The sequence below is a fragment of the Labrus bergylta genome, chromosome 5, assembly GCF_963930695.1.
Source record: "Labrus bergylta chromosome 5, fLabBer1.1, whole genome shotgun sequence".
Lineage (NCBI taxonomy): Eukaryota > Metazoa > Chordata > Actinopteri > Labriformes > Labridae > Labrus > Labrus bergylta.
This window is the reverse complement of record NC_089199.1, coordinates 23,860,563-23,881,859: the sequence shown is the minus strand read 5'-3', so window position 1 is coordinate 23,881,859 and position 21,297 is coordinate 23,860,563. Positions and strand designations below refer to the sequence as shown.

At 42.5% G+C, this 21,297-nt stretch overlaps 1 protein-coding gene across 9 annotated transcripts in view; it reads right to left on the bottom strand.

Annotated features, from left to right (window-relative positions):
* Positions 1–21,297, bottom strand: part of ptprt (protein tyrosine phosphatase receptor type T) — a 287,907-nt gene that overhangs the window by 246,302 nt on the left and 20,308 nt on the right. For all 9 annotated transcript variants that reach the window (XM_065955243.1, XM_065955240.1, XM_065955244.1 and 6 more), the window contains exon 2: positions 4,447–4,572. In XM_065955243.1, coding sequence (XP_065811315.1) covers positions 4,447–4,572 — 126 coding nt within the window. The remainder of the gene's footprint in view (positions 1–4,446; positions 4,573–21,297) is intronic.

The window sequence follows — 21,297 nt, the reverse complement described above, 5'->3', positions numbered from 1 at the left end:
CTGTCAGGGCTGTATGGACTTTATGACAACGATGTCTAAATGGAGATAAAGAGAGAGAGAGAGAGAGATGGAGAGATGGAGAGATGGCGGGAGGGATGGCGTCAATTCAATCTCGTCAGATCTACAAACTGCCGAGTGTGTGTTATGCGCTCTGTGACAACCGTATCAGACGCATCAATATTGTGGAGGTGAGGCGGGAAAGAGGATTATATGATAACTGTGTCGATAATAGAAGCAAAGAGACAAAAGCACAGAGGCTAATTTATTTATGAACCTGAATACAATCTAAACCTGAACTGTTGGAAATCATTAGAAGAGCTTTCTAAGTTCTGAAATAGTTTTAGATTTCAACAGTTAAAGTCAGCCATTCCTAGTTTTTACACTGATTATTTTGTAGATCATTTTGTCTACTAACACTTCTTTTGTTCTACAGCACACCAGCTTGTTTGTTTTTCCCGATAGATAGCATTAATGGTTGTGCTTTAGTTAGCTCTGTTGCCTCTGTTTGCCCCTCTTTTTGAATGTTAGCTTTTGGGACTTGTTAGCTTGCTTAATAATAAGTTTAGCTAGGTAATGTTTGAATGCTAATGTTAGCTTTTGGGACTTGTTTGTTTGAAAGCTAATGTTAGCTTTTGGGACTTGTTAGCTTGCTAATAATAAGGTTAGCTAGGTATTGTTTGAGGGCTAATGTTAGCTTTTGGGACTTGTAAACTTGCTAATAAAACGGTGAGCTAGGTATTATTTGAAGGCTTATGTTAGCCTTTGGGATTTGTTAGCTTTGTTAGCTTTTCAGACTTGTTAGCTTGCTAATATTAAGGTTAGCTAGGTAGGCCTATTGTTTTAAAGCTAGCAACAGCAGCTTTGACCCAGATAACGGTAGGTTTCTTTCAGCTAGCTAATTTTTGAAATTATGGGCAATGTCACCTCCGATTGTTAACATCGATTTCATTATTATCTTTAGATTCACAACATTTTTGATTCATAATCCTGTAAATTAGTAGAAAAGCATCAAAAGCTTTTGAACTTCCCACCCTGTGTTTGACTTCAGAGGTCGCCCTCATACATTTTGTGGATTAAAATTACAAAACAAACCTTTTCAGGTCATATATAAAGAAAGAAGCCTGTCAGTTAGCATTGTGACTGTTTTGACAGTAATACATTGAAACGACATAGAGCTGAGCCATCAGAGGTCCAGTCTGAGTCCACACGCAGCAGGCTTAACATTGTGAATTAAACAGCTCTAAGTGAGAGACAAAGAGACTGACAGACAATTTGTTCTGGTCCTGCCGTATCACATCTAAAGCTGTCAGGCAGGCGTGATAAGTAGTCTGAGATGAGAAGGGCGGACAGGCCGTGATGGCTATTGCCCCTGACAACCACCGCCCGCAACCATAGATGAGACGGATAACTGACGTGAGACATACACACTGAAGGAGAGACGGAGTGGTGAAGCGCTCGTTCAGACGTATCAGATCGTCAGTACTAGATCTGGGTGTGGTGAGCGGAGGCTGACAGATCTCTCCCTCCACCACTTCTGGCATGTCAGAGACAATGAGGGGGAGGAGGTGAGGTGATGATGATATACGAGAGCAATAATTGACATGACTTCAAGACAATATACAAGAGAGGCAGGCGGGGAAAGAAGGGAGGGTTAGAGGATCTGTGGGTGCAATATGCAGCCAGTTTTCAGTCCTTACTTATCAAGGTCAGCGGGCAAGCTTCAAAATACGATGCTCTAGTTACACCTGTAATTTTGTGCACAATAGAGCTCCAACATCCAGATAGTGTTAACGGGGACATATTATGAAAAATCCACTTTTAAAGTGTTGTGGAACATATATTTGGGTAACCTGAGTGTCTACCAACCCACAAAATGTGAAATAAACCCATCCAGTCCTTTGTTTGTGGTCTACTTAAGTCTTACAACACAGAGAAAAATTCTCTGTTTTAAATGTGCTCTCCTTGTGATGTCACAGTGGGATTCTGGTAAAAAAAAATATCCCCTCCCCTCCCCTGATATCTCCACACATGGACTCCACCCCCAGACTAGAAAAAAACTTTTGCACAGGTCCACCATTTTCATTCTCGCTACAGAGGAGTGATGTCTACTGGGAGAACTCGGGGGGGCTCATTGCATTTAAAGAGACACACACACCAAAACGGAGCGTTCTGAGAGAGCTGGTTTATACAGGGTCACAAACCTCCTCTGGTGCTTGATTCATGTTATATTTTGACCAAAGCACAGCACAGATGTTTCATTGAGACCACAGGGGACTGTTTGAAAAGGTGGAAAAAGGGAATGATATGTCCTCTTTAACGACTGAGCACCTTTGAGTTCTCCAATAAAGCTTTGGGTTCAACTCTAATAAACATGGTGAGACCTTTTAGTGAGTTGGTGAAGACAAACATCCTAGAGGTAACTTGAGTATGTTGAACTCACTTCGTAGCATAGCATAGCCCCCGTTCTCCTGGATAAAACTGCTGTGCATGTTTGACTCTTCTGTCCGAGCTAGGCCGAAGTTAGTGGCAGCTCAGGCTGCAGCCCAGAGTTAAAGGGAAACGTTCATTTTAACAGTGAAGCTGCTTTATTCTGTGTTCATACTGGTCTGTGGTTGATTTTGCTATCCAAGAATCCCAGACCTTGAAACAAGCTATGCTATCGCTATTAGCAGCAGCTCATCTCTCAGCCCCTCCTCACTGCCAGTATGTCCACAGAACTGGAAAAAATCTTGATTTTTATTGTGAAGCTGCTTTAAAGCAGCAGAACGTTAGCATTTGATTTGAAATGGTTAAAATGTTTTTGGGGGAATTGTGGTGAAAATAAGCCCCATTAGCATTACAACTGACAAAACAGGGAGAGTATAATGCCTGGTTTGCTAGATATGAACAACATGTTCCTTATTGTTGCAGATTTACGCAGAGAGAGAAAAAAAGTGAGGAGTAAGAAGAGCGTGCCTATTCTACCAACTTTAATACTCTGCATAAAAGTTGAAAGCCTCTTTAGAAATACAGTCTCTGATGAGTGTGAGTCAAACGAGTGAACCTCGGAGGAGAAGAAAGTGACTGAAGATAGACAGAGAGAGCAAATTTAAGAGAGAGAGAGAGCGGGAAGATAAACATGTGAGAGAGTGGGCGAGAGACAGAGAGAGAGAAAGGGGGGATGAGTGAGAGAAAGAAATGGATAGATGGCCGTCTGATTGCCATTTGGCAGGCGGAGAAAGAGACCCGGCTGGGGTCACATCACGATCTGTCCTCACAGTTATATCAGTCTGCCAACTCCAGATGAACGGAAGAGAGGCGAGATATGAGGAGACGGAGAAGTCTAACCTCCTGTCTTAATGCAGAAAGGTATTTTTTATGTTAACCCTTTCATCCCGAAGGACTGTGGTTATATGCACATCATGTAGGTGTAGGGAAACTCAAAAAAGAAAGAAATTAAAAGAAGACAAACCTGCTTACTTACTCAAAGCCCAAAAAGTTTAAGATTCACAATGTTTCTACCCCAATAGTCATCAGATTAACGTTTTTGGGTCGAAACGTGACCATTAAATTGTGCCGATATGTCTTCTGTTTCTTGTAAACCTTTAAGGCATGTGTCCACAGTCCGGCATCAGCCTTTTATTGTTTCTGCACTCACATTGCTCTGAGTTGAAAACATTTCACTTTCTGAAACAACCCCAAGCTTATCAGTGTCCCTCCTCCCTCATCAACCAATCAGAATCAAGACAGGGCGGGACTTACACGTCAGGCTTTGTCAACAACACTGGCAACAACTCAAGGGTACGATTTCCAGGTCTGGAGCTGCTGCTGATGTCTCGACATGACTCCTTTAAATGGTTTAATGTTTTCTTGATATTGAATTAAAGCAAATATTTAGCACACTGAGCTACCGAAAACACACCTTACAGACATTACCGAGGGCAACAGAAACTGATGGGACAGAATTCAAAGTATACTCCAGACTTTAAAATCTTTAAACCTACTTCCACCAATTATGACTGATTTGAAGTCTGTACTGGAGCCACTCCTACAGTTGAATCATCGATTGTGGGGGCTGAAAGCTGAGATGCCACAACCTAAACTGACAAAAAACCTTCCTCTGGTTAATTTAAAACCACACTATTATGGCTCAGAAATAAAAGAGATATCCGCCTGAAACCAAATTCTTATAGGAAAGTGTTAAACATGTGGCCTAAAGGTTTAACGCAAAACTCAGATAGTGTGATATAAGAGTTTAGGGTGGAAGAAATTAAAAGTAAAAACTTCATTTTGAACAGATTCTCCTCCAGACAAGGTCCTTATGGATAGAAAGGACAAGATACAACACGCAATTCCAAAGACTCAAACTAACGGTGTCCACACCTTCACTCTTGTGGTGTGAATCTCAATTTAAGATGAAATGAAACACAGAAAACAAAGCTTGAAGCGACACATGCAGCGTCCTACCTGTGGGCAGAGCAGGGTCTATGGTGGGTTTCTCCCAGGAGTTCACTTGTTCCCACGTAAATCCATTTGTTCCTAGAGACACGCTGTACCCACAGCTGCTGTAAGACTCCTCGAATGTACAGCCACCTGCAGAGAGAGAGGAGGAAACACAGTTTAATATATGGATTCAACAGAGTGGGGTTAAACACCTTGTACATTGACAATAAGAGGCATTGGCTAAACCTTGAAGTCTTAAGAATACACTGAATACAGCGTTCGTGTGACCTGCGGTTACTGATAGTAAACCCTTTAAAAATCTCATACAGGGCAGGAAACTGTATTATTCAGCCTTGACAATCTGTTTAAAAGAACAAAACAAGGAATAGAGGATTCCATTTGATATAGAAGCAGATCTGTGTCCCAACATGTAAGATTTTCAGAACTTTTCAGATGTGCCCCCAATCAGCAAATGAAGTCAGTCAACTCAAAGAAGAAGTAATGCTTGGTAGCGACCCTTCAGAAACAGGAAATGTCCATGAATCTGAGAGACACCAAGGTCTGAGAGCTTCCTCTTTAATCACCATGAGATGACAAGATCAATCAATGGTTGTAGTCAAGACCACACTAACCGAGACCAAGACATACCCGAGACCAGACCAAGACCAAGGCAGGGCCAAACCGAGACAAGACCAGGACATTTAGGGATCAGGACCTTCAGACAAAAATAGATTTTGAGTACTATAACACTAGATCAATCACCATTTAACAATGACATAATGGACCATTAATATTTCTGAGTAAGCAGTCTGGTTACCCAACGTTTACGTTTTTAAGTTCAATTAGATGTCTACTTTCATACTTTTCTAAGTACAATAGAGTGCAAATGAAGAATGTGTTGGCACAAGCAAAAAGAAAGACAACAGGTATGCTTCCCCTCTTTGAAACACTGAGCTTTACATTACATACAATGCACACATCTTGCCTAACAAACATGCATTGTTTCCAGAGAATCCCTCTTGTGTGGGCATGATGGGAAAATGAAACTGCTGCAGGAAGAGGAACTTTAACAATGAATAAATACAATGTTGGCCACAAAAATAAGTAAAACCTTTCTGATGATGCTCGCTATTCACATCTGAGATCTTCTAAGAATATGTTTTGGTTTGAAAAGCAAAGTTTTTTGGTATGGTGATAAATATTTTATATGTGAAACATTATGAATAGAAAGAGCCACTCAAGACCGACACTGTCACTTTTTGTCAGCTCAGAGGGAAGGAAAAGAGGAGTGAGAAAATCAAGAGACGTGAATGAGAATTCAAGAGAGTGCCTGCATTGGGGGGGGGGGGGGATGAAGAGGAGAGGAAGCTCGATGTGTCAACATGATTAAGTCACAAAGTCTCATCGTTATTTCATGGCCCGGCTGAGACACATTTTCCACCACATTAGCCTGCTCTGCTAGCCTCCAGCGCTACACACACACACACACACACACACACACACACACACACACACACACACACACACACACACCGCTGCGTTCCCTAATTAGACATATGCTTTGACACACAACCGTTTTAATTTGTTTTGAAGCATAGGAAACTGGGGGAACGTTGTGGCTTTATTCCTGAAATCACTTAACGCTTTTCTCTTGTTTTTCATCTGTCTCTTTGTTGAAGTCATCTCCTTTGAGAACATTTGTCAGTTTAGACTTAATCAAGACAAAAGAAGAACTTCAGCTGTGTGTGGATTAAAAAAAATAAAAAATGCTGAGGGTAACGAGAGGCTCTGTAGCATCGATGCAAAGTCACTGAGTACACCTGTAGAGCTACATGAGACCAGAAACATGGGAAAGAAAACAGACAAAAATAATAGTTCTCAGTGTCAACAATTATCTTAAAATCCAGATTTAGCATCAGAATATATCGCCCATTTTCCACCTCATCTCTCTCGCCAAAATGCTGTGAAGCGGTCGAGCTGACTGACACAAGGAGGGCTTCCTTGTTGCAGGACTAAATGATGCTCACAAGTGAAACGTAGAGAGAAAGACATGAGAATCGAGGCTCTGTTTATTCCTTTCAGAGCAGTTCCTTTATACCATCCCAATCCCTCTTTTATTGCCAATCAACTCACTGAGCGATTACAACATGTGTGCTATATAAACAACATTTCCTAGAAGTTTTCCTGGACATGCAACTGGTCTTATAACAGGATGGAGTGGGTGGGTATGTGTGTACGTGTGCCCTGTGTATCAAAACATGATCTAATGACTTGGATGAATCCAGAGGTCAGATAACAACTGGTTTGTGCCTGTTGCTGTCCAGACTGTATGTTTATGCTTCAACACTTCAGACTCTAACATGCTGACCTTAACATTAACAAGTGACAAACATGTCCATGTAAAAGATTCTAAATATTATAGTGCTATCACACTTGCACTTGCATTATGTTTCCTGTTCTCCAGTATGTTCTTCTCCACTCTTTAGTTCACATTGAGATTCTCTTCAACTACACGTAGCATTGATATAAAGACACATATTCTCATTATATATACGACTCCTTGTCGTTCCTTTAACGCCATGTGTTGCCTCAGGAGTTAATCCAAAGAGTATAAAAGCCTGCAGGAATACACATTGTGCATGCACCAGGTGAGATACTGTGTTTTTAGGGGGTTAAAACATGCAGAACATACACCTGTTCAGCATTAACATGCAAATAAATGTTGTAAAAAAATGTATTGTGTCTCTTCGAGCAAGACTTACATCAACTGGGAAATAAAAAAGTAAAAAAATAAAAACCATGCCTCGTCTGTGTTCTGTTTGAAAAACAACCTCCAGCAGTGGGTGAGAAGTGGTGAACACTATTTTTCTTACAGATATGAAAATAGCTGTTATGAATTAATCAATAGTGAGATAATGAGCCTTTATCGTCCCCTCGTTGTTCAGTGGTCTCATTAGAAATGAACAGAAATCAAAGTGATCTCATTAGAAGGGAGTTATAAACAGACGAGGGGGGGCATCAATATTCAAGATCAGATCTGCAATTTTAAGACCACTGTCAGGGGGGAGAGAGGAAGGGGTGGCTCGCAGCGCAGGGCGAGCGTGTGTGTGAGTGTGCGTGTGTGTGTGTGTGTGTGTGTGTGTGTCAATGCCCCCGATCTAGTTTTGAAAATGAGTGCAACACCTCCCTCCCCGTGCCTCACTGACACAAACACACACACATACATAACCACACACATGCTCAGTGACAGACATTTGCATAATGAAAGTCTAACACTGCTACATCCTGGAACATGGATGTGTGTGTGTGTGTGTGTGTGTGTGTGTGTGTGTGTGTGTGCGTGTGTGTGTGCTGTAGCTGTAGGGGCGTGTGCATATATGTATGTTACTGTGTCATGTGTGTGTTTGTGTGCATGTATTAATGGGACTCCAAAACAAGCAGAATCCTTTCATCTCTGCTAATTAACTTTCCTGTAGCCAATATGATCTCATATTGATAAGGTGTCATGATGAGAGCACGCCTGAACACATGAACACACACACACACACACACACACACACACACACACACACACACACATACACACAGAGAACAGCCAACTGGATGTGATCATTGTCTGGAAGATGTCAGCCATGCTTAAGAATATTTGCCTCAAAGTTAAATATAAATAGTTAACAAACATTTCTGGTTTTGTTGTAATCTGTCCGATATTTCATTCTGCTTTTCTGCCTTTTTCCTCTTTAAGGAGCCGACAACTTCTCATGTGATTGGTTTGAAAGCCCAAGGGACAGCTGTGGCTCAGTGGGTAGAGTCGAGACGTCTCTCATCTGGAAGGTCGAGGGCTCGATTCCCAGCTGTCCGATTCAATTCAATTCAATTCAATTCAATTTATTTTGTATAGCGTCAACTCATAACAAGTGTTATCTCAAGACACTTTACAAAAATCAGGTAAAATACCTTACTCTTTGTCTGTTAACATTACAAAAGAGCAGGTAAAAAAACCTTACTCATTGTTATGTTACAAAAAGCAGGTAATAGACCTTACTTATTGCTGTATTACAAAGACCCGGCCTATCCATCATGAGCACTTTAGCAAAGCAGCAAAAGTTACAGTGGTAAGAAAAAACTGCCTTATTAAAATGCAGAGATCTTCGGCCGGATCCCCGGCTCATGACGAAACAGCCTTCACAGGCCTAGACTGCGCCGGGGTTGGAAAGGGATAGGGGGAGAGATGGGATAAGATACAGGAAGAGGGATAGGGAGCAAGGGGGTGGGGGGAGGCAGGCCGTCAACCAACGATCCGGTGGGGAGGGGGGAGGGGTGCTCCCCATTCAGGCCTAAACCTCACAGAAAGGTTGTTCTTGGTTTCTTATTTCACTCGTTATCCTTCCAAAAAGTTAAAAATCAAATGCCATCGCTTCCCTCAAGAAATGTGTGTAGGTTTGTCTTCAGTTGTTTTGTCATGAAAATGGTAACGTGTTGTGAATAGCACTAATCAAAATTTGTAATTAATTAAGGTTTGAGGGGAGCACAAACACAGATGTAAGTCCTTCCTAATCTCAGCCTGACATGATTATTTTGGAAAGCTCTGAAAGGACCGTGCTGAACTTTTTACCTCGTTTCTGTTTCCCCCAAATAGAATAATTGATCAAAAACAAACTCTCTTCATCGGGGACGGAGAGGAGCTCAAATCTGATTGTTGACGGTCCACAGCCAATTAATAATTTCATCTGTTGTGAGTCAGAATGTTGGAACAATTTTCTCTCCTCCACTTCTCTGTTCCAATGAATTTCTGCTCAATCACAGTTTTCTTATTTTTTATTAAAGAAAGGGAAAAATAATAAGCACTTCTCCTTGTTGTTGTCAATGCAGTCGGGGTGTGATTTTTTTTTTGCTCTCAAATCAAATTTTCTCACCAAAGACTAATAATCAGAACCGCAATTACAGCTCACAGAACGGAGTCCTAATGGTTTGTCGAAACTACATTTTAGACGCATTTTAGATTAAAAGAGCAAACACTTTATAAACTAACAGAATAACCTTTGGAGAGCTCTTGACCAAAATCAATTTTTGAACATTTGGAGTGTGGAAGTCTTTCAACTTTACTGCATGTTTGTTTTCCCCTTCACTTTGAGCATCAAACAGAGGATGCTTGCCCTCTTACATTGTCTGGATGATCACAACTCTGAAAAATACAGGGTTTGTCATATGATTTGAAAGAGTGCCAGTGACATTAACATCGCCCTACTGAAAAGAGTAATGGAGTCACACAGGGCTCCATACTTAGCCCTATTATCTTTCCTTTTTAATGATGACAAGTTTATCAAACCACAGGACGTCTTTTAAAGCTGTTTTGCTGATGACAATCTGCTTTATCTTCATATAAAACCCGAAGACCAGCTCAATTAAACAGAAACATGGATGTCTGCAAACATCTTTCCACTAAATGGGAAGCGTGCTATATATATATATATATATATATATATATATATAGCTAGCTCTATCTCAAAAACATCCATCCCTACAAATGTGTGTATGTTCTCCGCTGATTCACAGGATTGATTGATTGAAAATATTCAGTAGTATGCTTTAAATTTTCCTTGGATGGTGAAGGGATCTACTCTCTACTCTGTCTCTAAGTGGCTAGTAAGCACTAACTAAATATAAAAAAGGAGTCTTACATGTCACTGTTTATAACAGATGCTGTTTATACTCTGCTGAGCGGGACCCTTAAAAAACATTTGGGGGAAAAATAAAGAATATATCCACTTCTTTAGCCACCACTGAACTACTGTTTACACCTAACTGCCAACAGTCACAGTGCCATCTACTGGCCTGACATATATACAACAGCGTTTTTTGTTGTTTTAGTGGATCTGTATGCATGGCGGTTATTATCAAAATGTTGTCGTCTGAACGCCAAACTTTTTGCAAATCAATTCTGTTTTCAGTGGATTGTTCTCGTGTAAATGTGGCCTAACATAACTTTCTGTATTATGTATCAATGCATTCAGCTCGGCTTCTTCTGCTTCAGCTCACATCTGGTCCCCTTGAACATATGGATCAGATTTCCTCTGTATCTCCTCCATAACACACTGTCGTAATGCGAGCAACCTGGCTTCACATGCATTTACACAAAAAGGAAAACACACATGAAGCCGCATAAAGAAGTGTGCGCCCTGAATTTACCCCCCAAACACTCATGCACACATCCTCCCAGTGATAACACTTATTTAAGCAGAATCCCCTGACTTTCTCGTGAAGATTTTCATCCCCTTGGGGCACAAACAGCAGCCATTAGAGGCTTTCATGTCAACCTCGGCTAACGCACTGCGACAGGACCCACCGACTGAGTCACAAACCGAGGGGGGGGGGGGGACACGACACCCCGAGGCGAATGCTCTAAAGAGTCTGTTTACTGCTCACTTAGATAACATCTACTGATCCTGAGTGTGTTTAAGAGTGTGTTCAAGTGTGTGTGGGAGCAAACCAAGGGCATGTTGCTGTGCTTTCATGTGTGTGAAAAGCAAATACTTTTACATGTTAATGTTCTATAGTTTATCTTTCAAGGGAGATGTCCTTGATTTCTGGCTCAATGAGCTGAATCTTCAGTTACATTTCAAACAGTTTATGCAGAAGGAAAAATGCACGTGTTTAGTTCACAAATGAAGCTAACGAAATCATTTTAAATTCATGTTTGGACATTCCTTTGCTCTTATCTAATCCTGAAGGAAATCATTCGATTATTATCTGGACCAAAGAAATCATTTAGTATCCATTGCTGTCACAATAAGCCTTTGAAACCATTTATTTGGTATGCATTAGATGACAGCGTACCTCCACAAGGCTAAGCACACCTAGCTAAAGCTAACAACCAACTAGATCTGCAAGATTTATATTTTCTGATATCAACATTTTTCTGTATCTTGCTGGATTGTCCACCATAACTTAGTCCAGTTTTTGCAACCAAATTGACAGAAGCAAAATGAGCTCAACAGTTTGTTTCAAGTAAAAAGTCCCATTCACTTCCTCCATAGTGGATTTGATTTTTAGCCATAATGTTATAACCCCCGGCCGCTGTGACGAGGACTACATCCTCCCTACTGGATGTAACTACCAGGCTATCCACACCCTGGGATTTCTTATTTGCAATCATCAAAAAGTTGAAGGCAAACTTCGGCACACTGTCGAAATTGAAGAACTAAATCGACAGTGTGCTCTCTTGCTCGGAATGTTGTTAAAAATATGACAGTTTTGGTACATTTTCAATACTATTGATCATGAGGATATCGTGGATTGTATCATTTTAAAACAACAGTTTTGAAGTATCTGACATGTTGACAACCTCAGTGTGTGGGGGCTGTGTTTGTGAGTGCATCGTGGCGGTGCACTCTTGCAAACATAGGTGCCAGTTTATGTATGAATATATATATATGTGTGTGTCTGTGTGTGTGTGTGTGTGTGTGTGTGTGTGTGTGTGTGTGTGTGTGTGTGTGTGTGTGTGTCATATGCTGCCTGTTAGCTGACAGGAGATTTAATCTGAGATAACTAACATGCTATAAATATTCCCATTACAGCGTTTAAAACATTAAGCCAACATATGCCATCTGCCCCGATACCCCCCCTCACACACACACACACACCCGGAGGCAATAAACCCAGTGACTACATACTAAATGCTGTTACTGCCACTCCAATAAGCCTGGATAATAGGAGGCTTGTTAGTAACACACAGCTGGGGCAGATGTCCTGTTTGTACGCAGATGAAATGTTCAAACCGTGCTGCTGTGTCAGGTGAAGTCAGCTCTCAACACAAAACTTGATTTGGAATTTAAAAAAAAAAAGTTGTGAGGTGAGAGGTTTGTGTTTTGCATGCGTGTGTGTGTAGGAGGTGGATGTTTGACAGAGGAACGGATTAACACAGCAAACGTCTGCGGGTGCTTTAATAAAACACGTTGATGTGATGTGAAAGGCGGAGGAGCCACAGGGTTACAGGATACAAGTGTTTGAGCAGAGGAGGAGAAGCCTCGGGGTGACGAGTCAAACGAGTCTTTGACAAAGAGAGGAAAACAATCAGGAAGTGAAAGGAGAAGCCTCCAATGTGCCTGAAATTAAAATGATTTATACATAAGACCACGCTGTCAGCTCCACAAAGACACGAGGGCCAGAGGTTCTGTGTGTCTCCGGAGATGAAAGCTTCTCAGTCAGGTTAGTGCATTTTGCATGAAGGCGGGGGGGCAGTGAATGTTAAACATGGGGGGGGGGGGGGTGTTGGAGGAGAGAGGAGAGACATTTCAGGTGTTTTCCGGTAAACACAACATCTCCATCACGAAAACAAACTGGAAGAATACTTTAGGAAGATGAAGGTTCATATTTTACATTCCAGACAAAATTTTAAGTCCTCACTTTCAAACATGTCGGATCAAAAGGATGAAAACTTTGGCGGAAAGAAATTAAATTAAGGATGGAAGAGGACAGGAAAGGTAAGAAAGGAAGTAAAGGATGGAAAAGGACAGGAAAGGTAGGGAAAGGAAGTAAAGGATGGAAGAGGACAGGAAAGGTAGGGAAAGGAAGTAAAGGATGGAAGAGGACAGTAAAGGTAGGGAAAGGAAGTAAAGGATGGAAGAGGACAGTAAAGGTAGGGAAAGGAAGTACAGGATGGAAGAGGACAGGACATGTAGGGAAAGGAAGTACAGGATGGAAGAGGACAGGACATGTAGGGTAAGGAAGTACAGGATGGAAGAGGACAGGACATGTAGGGAAAGGAAGTACAGGATGGAAGAGGACAGGGAAGGTAGAGAAAGGAAGTAAAGGATGGAAGAGGACAGGAAAGATAGGGAAAGGAAGTAAAGGATGGAAAAGCACAGGAAAGGAAGTAAAGGATAGAATAGGACAGGAAAGGTAAGGAAAGAAGACCCACCCATCATCTTAAACTCCACCCAACACCAAAACAACCAGCGTGTGAACAGCATCCAGAATCAAAACTAAAGGGGATCCTGTCGTGTTTTGACGCGTTGGTCCAGTGACCACGAGGCTGAATTTAACGGGTTCAGAGGCAGAGGTGACCGACCATATCAGGGAGAGCGCCAGAGCATGAGTGAATATCCAAAAGTGTGGGACTGTGTGTGTGTGTATGTGTATGTGGTGGTCTTAAAGTGGACACCGTCTTGTCCTGAAGGCTCCATTGTGTCTTTAATTATCTGCTACATGAATCAATAGAGGACCTGCCTCGTAACCTTTAGTTCTGCATGAAGGAACACGGAAAACAACGCTGTCACACTCACCCCTCTTACTGCCTCTATAACACACTCACTCACACTCACACACACACACACACACACACACACACACACACACACACACACACACACACACACACACACACACACACACACACACACACACACACACACACACACACACACACACACACACACACACACACACACACACACACACACACACACCTGTACGTGTTTCTGCACTCGTCTGAATCAATCTGTTCGGACAGAGAGGCGACCACAAAGACGTGTTGCAGCCGTCGCAGTGAATTAAGGGAGAAGAAGCCAACGGAGCAGACAAAGGATGGAGTAAATCACACAAACACACACAGGCACACGCACACACACACACACACACAGATTTGTTTTATTTGCTCCTTCCAACTGCTGTGATTTCATTCTGCGGCTCGAGCAGAAAAAAAAAAAAAAAACACATTTCAATCTCAACTGTGGGTCCAAAAGCACAGGTACACACTCCTGCAAATCCAGTTAACCCGGTCTGGCCTTTGACTCAGATCCAAACCGGCTGATTCTGGTCCAGGTCTAACATAGTTTGACCCCGCGGTGGAAGCCGGCCAGCTGACTGATCCGGGAGCTGAACTATGAGTGTAATCCTGTTTCAATGTGAACCACAGTGAGCCTGTTTTCTGTTGCAGAAAGAAAACATCTGAGCCCAGCTTTTCTTCTTTTTTTTTACAACCTGTTTGTGTTTTTAACATTGTGTCTTTTTCTAAGGTGTAAAAATCAAGTGGAAACAAACACTTTACTTCGTGTGAACAGCCCAATTTGTGTTTCTTTGATGCTTTGTGTGGAACCTTTTAAGGCATAAAAAAGGCTTTCTTTCTTTCTGCTAGTGTCATAGTACTCAAGATCTGTCTCAAGACCTTTTGAAGGTCCTGGCCTCGGAATCAAAAGGATTTTCACTCTGCCTTGTCTCCGTCCAGACGGGTCAAGACCACCACAACTACAATTGTACCCCTGTTACTGTTACAACCTTCCCGGTGTTACGGCCTAAGTGCGTGACACAGCCCCTGCAAAAAAGATGATTTGTCTGATATTTATGGTCTTGGTCTTGTCTTAGTCTTGCCCTGCCTTGGTCTTGGTCTTGCCCTGGTCTCGGAGCATTCTGGTCTCGGGTATGTCTTGGTCTTGATCCCTAAATATCTTGGTCTTGTCTCGGTCTAGGAGTCTTGGCCTTGGTCTCGGTTAGTCTGAATGGTTTTGACTACAACACTACTTTCTGCATCCCTAAAAAGCTGTAAAGTGACAGCCTCAGTTTGAAACTCCAATAATCGCTGAAACACATGTCTACAGCATTTTGTTCTTGTACGCAAATGTTTTCAAATAGTTCAGACCTCAAACTAGCATTATTTTCTCTGATGTCCACTGGCTGCTCGAACTCTGAACTCTCTTTGATTTGCCGTTTCCTGATGGTTAGGTGGCCCACGCGTACCTAGAAGGTTCTTGCAATCTGACTGGCCACCCCTGGTGCTACCCCAAAATCCTTAAATGTGATCGTTTTAGAAGACAGACTTTGCACTTTGTATTTCCTGTGTGCAAACAGACTTCAATAACAACCCTGAAAAAGTCAGAACCCCAGTTGGGCCATTCAAGTAAAAAAATGGTGGTTCTGGCTCCTCCTCTGAAAATATTCTGTTTCCTTCATGAACCCAAAGCATGCTCAATAAAGGATTGTTCAGTACCACTCTGACTACAAAGAAACAGAACTCTTTCAACACTAAAAATCCAGTCTTTCACCAGATTCTGCTTTTTTATATCTACAGAGAATAACTCGGGTTAACTCGAGGGATCATTTGCATCCGTCAGTGTTATCTCTGAAACAACTTTGAAGTATCTGTTTGAGGTCCAAAGCTGAATCCCGGCAGAGTCTGTGGTAGCGGGAATGCAGGTCATGAGTACAGAACTCCTCTCAGATTAAATCGGACAACGAGACTTCAGCACTTTGAGAGTTTGGCTGACGCTCACTTTTTTCATCAAAATCCTCCGAAGCTTGAGACTTGCAAACACAGAAATAAAACTCTACAGCGCTGCAGGGACACACTCTGTCATGCACACACACTCTCTGTGGTCCTCATTAAGGGGAGGCAGCAGGTCCAGACCTCCTCCAAGAAGAACTGCAGGGGTGACCCGCTCCTCCTCCTGATGTCAGATCCCTCCCCCCCTTCTCTCCTCCCCCTCCCAGACTCTACTTTCTTTCTCTGAACTCAAATTTTATTTATTCTTTTCTCTGCTCTTTTTTCTGTACTCTTTGTTTTACTATCTTCTTTCATTCCTCCTCACTCCTGCACTCTCTCGCTCCCTCCTCACTCTCACTTCTTTTCTGACACCATGCAATCTCTCGATGTTGCCTTGCACATATATTTTCCTTCCGTCTTATTTATCTATAACAACGTCTTATCTTAACTCTCAGCTTCACTTCATGCATGAAATAGTTTTCCTTTTCTGTGCTTTGCTCAGACTTTTCTGTCTCTCTCTCTCTCTCTTCATGTTGTTTCCCTTTTCATTCTGTAAATCCTTTTCTGCTGTTTTTCTTCTGCGTAATGTTCGCTACTCTCATCAGGTATTCAGTCTAAGATTTGGTGCACCTGCACGGCAGAGGTCAAAACCAGAAGCAGCCTTTGCAGACAGTCACAGGATGAAGCGACTGTTCCTGCAGGGGGCGCTGGAGTCCCATCGATGGTGGTCTCCATGCTGGAAATGCTGTCTCAGTCTAACTTTCAGTCAACCTAACGACAGGCTGAGAGCTGGAGCTGAGGCAGGTTTTAAGCGTCCTAACAAACAGTTACACCGCGCCCGCCTGTCAATCAGGTCAGCTACACGCCTTATTGTAAATAACTCTTATCCTTCATCAAATCAAGACCTCCGAACAATTCATATTGTAACACGAAAACACTCGATAAAAGTTACAGCCTGTCATTCTGTGACTCTGTTTATCACAACTTTTGGGCGACTTTTAGTGTGTAGCCCCTCATGAAAGGGTTAATATGTCAGCCCAATATAAGTGTGTGTGTGTGTGTGTGTGTGTGTGTGTGTTTGAGAGTGTACCTCTTGTGTGTAGTAGTTTCAAGTACCTGCGTCTGTTTTAACACACACACTCAGACACACACACACACTTGGGAATAAGTGCAAGCAGTGCTTATTTATCACCCTCAAATTCCCAAAGCTGAAGAAACAGAGTGCTTTTTTTACTGCCAACATTGCTGTGCTGTGTGTGTGTGTGTGTGTGTGTGTGTGTGTGTGTGTGTGTGTGTGTGTGTGTGTGTGTGTGTCGTGTTTGTACGTACATATTTTACTGCCCCGAGCGTCTGTTTCTCCCTCAGTAATCAGAATTGAAAATAGCAGCACATGCATTCTGCAGCAGCTAATCATCTTGTTCTGACAAATTTTATGACTTTAAAGCATTTTTTTTTTACGGCGTTGGGAGGACGGCGTCGGAAAACATTTGTCACTTCCCGGCAGATCGGCTGGAAATGGACTCGTTTTACTTCGTCGTAATTATTTATTGAGTGTATTAAGGAGAGAAAGAGCTGAGCTAATCAGCCTGTTTATCATCTTGTATAACTTCCCCTCCAAGAATGAGAAAATAAGGAGGCTATTTGTGCCGTCAGTAAATTATCAGCACGTTTAGAGACATTCATATTATGGCGGTCACAGAGGCAGCTGCTGCTTCTCTCTGTGTGGTTAATGAACACGTTCAGTCCCTGCAATCCCTCACCTGTCCACTAGGCTCTTCAACACGCTCACCTGGTCTCCTCTCCTTCTCTCTTCTCTCTGTGTGCTCCTTTAATGTCACCAAATGAAAATCTGTCAGAGACTGCAGGTCACACTCCAGACACTCGAAGAATCATCAACAGTAAACACTAAGTCAGCGGCGCCGAGATCCAAAAGCAGCACCTGTGCCATGACATGTGCCAGGTGCCACCTTTTGATTTCGGCGTCACTCAATTTAGCCCTAGTCCACACGTAGACGGGTATTTATTTTTTAAAACAGGAGGTTTTCCTCCTTCATCTGCACTGTAACGGCTGTTGTAAGCATGTCAAATCAACAGGCAGGGATTCCTCTGCAATGGCCATTACATTTACAAAGTTGGCCACACCCCCCGAAGTCCGACGGGTCTTGTCAAAAACCGCTGGACATTGACGTTTGTGTCGTCAGACTGTTGTCTGAAGCAGAAGTGACCACGTAGTCCATTCAGTCATTCATAAGTCTTACAACACAGATAAAAATGCTCAGTTTCAAATGTGCTCTCCTTGTGATGTCACAGTGGGATTCTGGTAAAAAAAAAAAAAATCCCTCCCCCTCCCTTGGTATCTCCACCCATGGACTCCACCCCGAGCCAAGAACAAAACTTTTGAGCAGGTCTACCATTTTTATTCTCGCTACAGAGGAGTGATGTCTACTGGGAAAACTCAGGGGGCAGGGGGTCATTGCATTTAAAGAGACACACACACCAAAACGGAGCGAGCTGGTTTATACAGGGTCACATACCTCCTCTGGTGCTTGATTCATGTTATATTCTGAACAAAGCACAGCACAGATGTTTCATTTAGACCACAGGGGGACTGTTTGAAAAGGTGGAAAAGGGGAATAATATGTCCTCTTTAAATCAATACAATGACTGACAGATCTTTAGCTTCCATTTCTGCTTTTTAATTAAACATGAGAGAGGAGGCCAACTTTGACTAATCCCTGTCAGGAGCTATTAGAGGCTTCGTTAAAGCAGCTGGCTTGATATCAAAATGACTCATACACGCTCAAAAGATGAAACTTTGCGTCCTCATAATCAATAGTTACATATTCTTACAGTAGCTCTCCGAGCACACTCATCACTCCCCTCAAGCAGCAAGCAGCAGTCGGTTTAATCTGTAAATATTCATCACAGCGTTGTGTAGGTTCAAGTGCATCCTTCACTCGGCACCTCTCGCTGGGTTAATACTTGATTCAAATTAGCTCCGACGCTAAAAGCTCCTCTCAGCTGCGCTTCAGGTCGTGGAAACGCCAGAACATTTGGCCCCGTACTTCAGATTTTAAAAGTAAGTGACGTATCGGCAGACAGAGGTTATTTATTGTAGAGGCTCTTTAGCTCAGCGAGGACTCATTCTCTGATTCTCCTCTTATCTCATCCACTGATGGAATATTTAGATCAGATTTAACCTGGGTGAAATCGACTGCTGCTATTCTATTTTTTTTTTTTTTATTGTAAGTGCCTATCTTCATAAAAAGCATTCTAGCTGCTCTCTCCTCAGGGTCAAGTCGACTTTATGATAATCAGAGTTGTGTCCGGTACGAGTTTGTGCACAAATTTCATGAACTTTGTGATGATGATTGCATCTTTGTCCATCTTTAAAACTGTCAGTGCCAGAGTTTCCTGCAGAAAAAAAGTCCAGTCCCCCGCCCTGTGTGCCATCACAGCTCAAAGAGACGACTCACAAACAGATCAGGCGGCAGAGTGTGAAACTAACCAGCTGCTGCTAAAAAGTTGGTGAGTAAATAACGCCCATAACTGGATTAAAAAAACACAGAATCAAGTTTCTCCTCCTGCAGCTTACAGCTCAGACTTTACCCACCCTCTGATCTGGATCTTCTTATTCTTAACTATCTTTTTAAAAGAATTGTCCTCTGCTTAACGAGGAAAATGTTTGCCTTCCTTTTCTTTCAAGGTGGCTGCTAAAATAAACACACACACACACACACACACACACACACACACACACACACACACACACACACACACACACACACACACACACACACACACACACACACACACACACACACACACACACACACACACACACACACACACACACACACACACACACACACACACACACACACACACACACACACACACACACACACACACAGACTAATTTCAGGTGCTAACCTGGGAATTAACCAGATAAATCCTCGCCTGCTTTTTCATCAAAGACAGATTAGCTCCACTAACGCACTCATTGATTTGAAGACAGGTCGACCCTGCCACCACACCCCCCCCCCCACACACACATACACACACACAGACAATTATTCACTCTTTTTCCTCAAAATCGACAGAAAATAAGATTTAATTATTTTTTTCTCTCAAAAACAAAAGATGTTTTACAAGCTGCATGTGTGGTTTTGTGTGTGTGTGTGTGCGTGTGTTTGTAATAGCTAGACCCTAATACCTGTGCAGAAATTTCAATAATTCAGACAATCAACAAACATGAACAAAGCCCTATTTTTTCCCCTGTGAAAAAACACATATGTAGGAGTAAATATACCTGTAAAGTTATTTGTGTGCATGTGTTTGTTTGTTTGTTTGAATGTCAGTGTGTGTGTGGGGTTTTTTGTGTGTGTATGAGTTTGAACCACCTGAGGTCATATTGTTGAAACCAGGTCAGCCTCCACCCCTACCGGAGAGCAAGGACACACACACCCAGGGGCTCCAGTGTGTCTAGTGTGTGTGTGTGTGTGTGTGTGTGTGTGTGTGTGTGTGTGTGTGTGTGTGTGTGTGTGTTTATAGCTTTAGACAGGTGCATCACCCTCTGACAGACATTTACCCCTCTACCTAACATCATTGTCCTGGTTTTGTGTGTGTGTGTGTGTGTGTGTGTGTGTGTGTGTGTGTTCTCCCCTGAGCCTGTCATTGGCCTATTTCCGACTGTAATGTTAAACTGTGATGTATTTTTACCTCCTCTCTCTCTCTCCCTCACCTGTCAGTGACCTTGGTCCAACAAGCAAACAAACAGCACCTAAAGGCACCTTCAGCTCAAAGTCAGAATTTATAGAATATTTAAATGTAAATGTCTGCAGGGGGAAAATCACTTAAAAACAGAATATCTGAACAGACAGGGAGGATCATGAAGTGTTTCTGCTTGCGAAGAAATTATCTTTCTAACTCAAATAACGGTATTTATGAGTGTGTTACGGATCATGTCTGCAGAAACGTTACAGCTTTTTTAAGGAAACATTGGCACGGTTGGTTAAGGATCGGTAAGGTTTTGGGCCGAACATGTTCAGGGAAAGATCATCCTTTATGTAAACAATCCATCCATTGTCTTCCACTTATCTGAGGCCGGGCCGCGGTGGCAGCAGGCGCAGTAAGTCAACCCAGACTTCCCTCTCCTTTTCCAGCTCCTCCTGGGGGATTCTGAGGCATTCCCAGTCCAGGCGGGATGTATAATCCCTACAGCGAACTCTGGGTCTCCTCCCAGTGAGGCGTGCCCAGAAAACCTCCAAAGGGAGGCAGCTTGTATCCCCAATCTCATTCTTTCGGTCCCTACCCATGGCTTGTGAACATAGGTGAGGGTTGGAACGTGGATCGATGTATACACTTGTTGTGGTTAAACTGAGCACATGTTGGTGCATTTGGCATTCTGTGAAGTCATTTCTTGGACTTCTTTCAAACGCTTCATATCTCTGGAATCTGTACCCACTAAAACATGTGTCCTGACAGCACATGAGCGTTGGATATCGAGTCGCATCGTGCACATAATCAGACGCTTTCAGTTCCCCCAAAACAAAGACAACAAGCTGTGTTGTCGACGCTCTTCAACAAGATCACATACGAGACAAGACGGGGCCGTA